The 2,500-nt window shown below is 41.2% G+C and overlaps 1 protein-coding gene across 1 annotated transcript in view; it reads left to right on the top strand.

The window, feature by feature from the left end:
- plod3 (procollagen-lysine, 2-oxoglutarate 5-dioxygenase 3) overlaps window positions 1-2,500 on the top strand; it is a 16,003-nt gene that overhangs the window by 9,489 nt on the left and 4,014 nt on the right. Inside the window, exons 11-14 of the mRNA XM_088073410.1 lie at window positions 77-181; window positions 689-814; window positions 901-1,042; window positions 2,498-2,500. The exon at window positions 2,498-2,500 is cut by the window's right edge and continues 111 nt beyond it. Of these exons, the coding sequence (XP_087929536.1) occupies window positions 77-181; window positions 689-814; window positions 901-1,042; window positions 2,498-2,500 (376 nt within the window). The remainder of the gene's footprint in view (window positions 1-76; window positions 182-688; window positions 815-900; window positions 1,043-2,497) is intronic.

The following is a 2,500-nucleotide window of genomic DNA, read 5'->3' as shown; positions in this document are numbered from 1 at the left end:
GTGTGTGCGTGTGTGTGTGTGCATGCGTGTGTGTGTGTGTGTGTGTGTGTGTGTGTGTGTGCGTGCGTGTGTGCAGCGAGGCGTGTAAGAAGGATCCAGAGTGTGATTACTACTTCAGCATCGACTCAGACGTGGCCCTAACCAACCCCGACACCCTGAGGATCCTCATCGAGGAAAACAAGTACGTCAGCTACCGTCTTCATTGAAAAGTTCACTCTGCTACCCCAAACCTGAACAAGTACAGACCAGAACCCTCATACATGACCTAAACCTGAACAAGTACAGACCAGAACCCTCATACATGACCTAAACCTGAACAAGTACAGACCAGAACCCTCATACATGACCTAAACCTGAACAAGTACAGACCAGAAACCTCATACATGACAGGTTCACACTGGTGTCCTCTGATATCCCCTACAGCAGGGAGACCATCATGTTTCAAGGATTTTGTGACAGTTCTTGTTTCGTTTCTCAGATTTTCTGAAGTTTCTAGCATTTTCGGACAGTTTTAAGATTTCTCGGATTTTAGGACATTAAGGTCTTTGGAAGGACCTCTGTCGGGGGGTATGAGGAATCCTCCAGTGGGGCCAGATTTGGTCCGCGGGCCGTAAGTTGAGTATCACTGAGAGATGCTCTGTGACGTCAGTGTTTAATGTTCTCTGTGATTTCCGTGTTTGTGTCTCAGGTCCGTCATCGCTCCCATGCTGTCCAAACACGGGAAGCTGTGGAGTAATTTCTGGGGCGCTCTGAGTCCTGAAGGTTTCTACTCCAGGTCTGAGGACTACATCGAGATCGTGCAGGCCAAGAGGATGTGAGTGCACGCACAGAGCGAGTCCTCTGAGGACTCAGCTGAGATCCAACACGTTAACAACATGTAACACGTGTGTTCTCCTGCAGCGGCCTGTGGAACGTGCCGTACATCAGTCAGGCGTACCTGATCAAAGGCAGCGTGCTACGATCCAGACTGACCCAGGTGGACCTGTACGTGGACTCAGAGATGGACCCCGACATGGTGTTCTGCAGGAGCATCAGAGACCAGGTGAGTCACGCAAGACATCTCAGACATCTCAGACATCTCAGACATCATGAACATCACAGACATCACAGACATCACAGACATCACAGACATCACAGATATCTCAGACATCACAGATATCTCAGACATCACAGATATCTCAGACATCACAGACCTCATGAACATCACAGACATCATGAACATCACAGACATCACAGACATCACAGACATCTCAGACATCTCAGACATCACAGATATCACAGATATCACAGACATCTCAGACATCTCAGACATCACAGATATCTCAGACATCATGAACATCACAGACATCAGACATCACGAACGTCACAGACATCACAGACATCAGAGACATCACGAACGTCACAGATATCACAGACATCATAAATATCACAGACATCTCAGACATCATGAACATCACAGACATCACAGATATCTCAGACATCACAGATATCTCAGACATCACAGATATCTCAGACATCACAGATATCACAGACATCTCAGACATCATGAACATCACAGACATCACAGATATCACAGACATCACAGACATCAGAGACATCACGAACGTCACAGATATCACAGACATTGCAACTGAACGTCTTTCTTTTTTCCTGATAAGTTTCTTTAATCCGTCTAAAAAAGTGTGACTCACAGAGAGCATGCACGCCGAGTACCATGAATTTATCTGTTCGTAGTGAAAATTTGCAATTTGAGACAAAATGTAAAGACACATTTGAAAGTTTTGAAAAACTGAATGTACCCTCACAGTTTTGGAAAAGTCCTGGGACTTTGTTTCTTAATGTACAATAACAAATGATGTGTTCAAGGAATGTTGGAAATTTGAAAAATAATAACAAAACTGTTTTGTACAGTTTCTGGCTGTGAAATAAACACGGTCATTTTTGGTGATTTTTGGTGATTTTTAAAGATCAAATCGTTAATAGTTTTTTTCTGTAAAAATCAGTAAATTCTTTTAAGAAAAAAAACTTTAATGTTTATCTTTAAAAACTGTCAAAATTATTTTAAAAAAACCAACACATTTTTTTCGATACAAACAGTGATCCTTAAGTTTCTTTTTACAATTTTGAGGTTTCAGCTGCTTTTTGCTTTGTTTCTGTAGTTCATATTTTCTACACAAATCCAGATAAATCCTCGAATGTTTTAACTTTTAATACCAATACTTAAAACCAAAAAATGTAAAACAAAAATCAACTCTTTAAAAAAAAATCCCCACATTTGTTAAAATAAAACAAGAAATGGCCAAACATAAAAAAAATCACTTGAAATCATCAAAATTACTCAGTTTTTCTATACAAACACGGATCCTTTTTGTTGCATTTGCACACGTCCTTTAATATTTTTAACTCTTAATATTAGTGTTGAAGATATTTTTGTAAAAACCGGACCTGAAGGTGAACAGCCTCTGGAGCCTTTGTCACAGCTGATCTGCGTCCTCAGGGA

This window comes from Plectropomus leopardus, chromosome 23 (genome assembly GCF_026936395.1).
Source record: "Plectropomus leopardus strain MGB_pleo_1.0 chromosome 23, ASM2693639v1, whole genome shotgun sequence".
NCBI lineage: Eukaryota > Metazoa > Chordata > Actinopteri > Perciformes > Serranidae > Plectropomus > Plectropomus leopardus.
The sequence above is the reverse complement of the archived record's forward strand: the minus strand, read 5'-3'. Positions and strand labels throughout refer to the sequence as shown.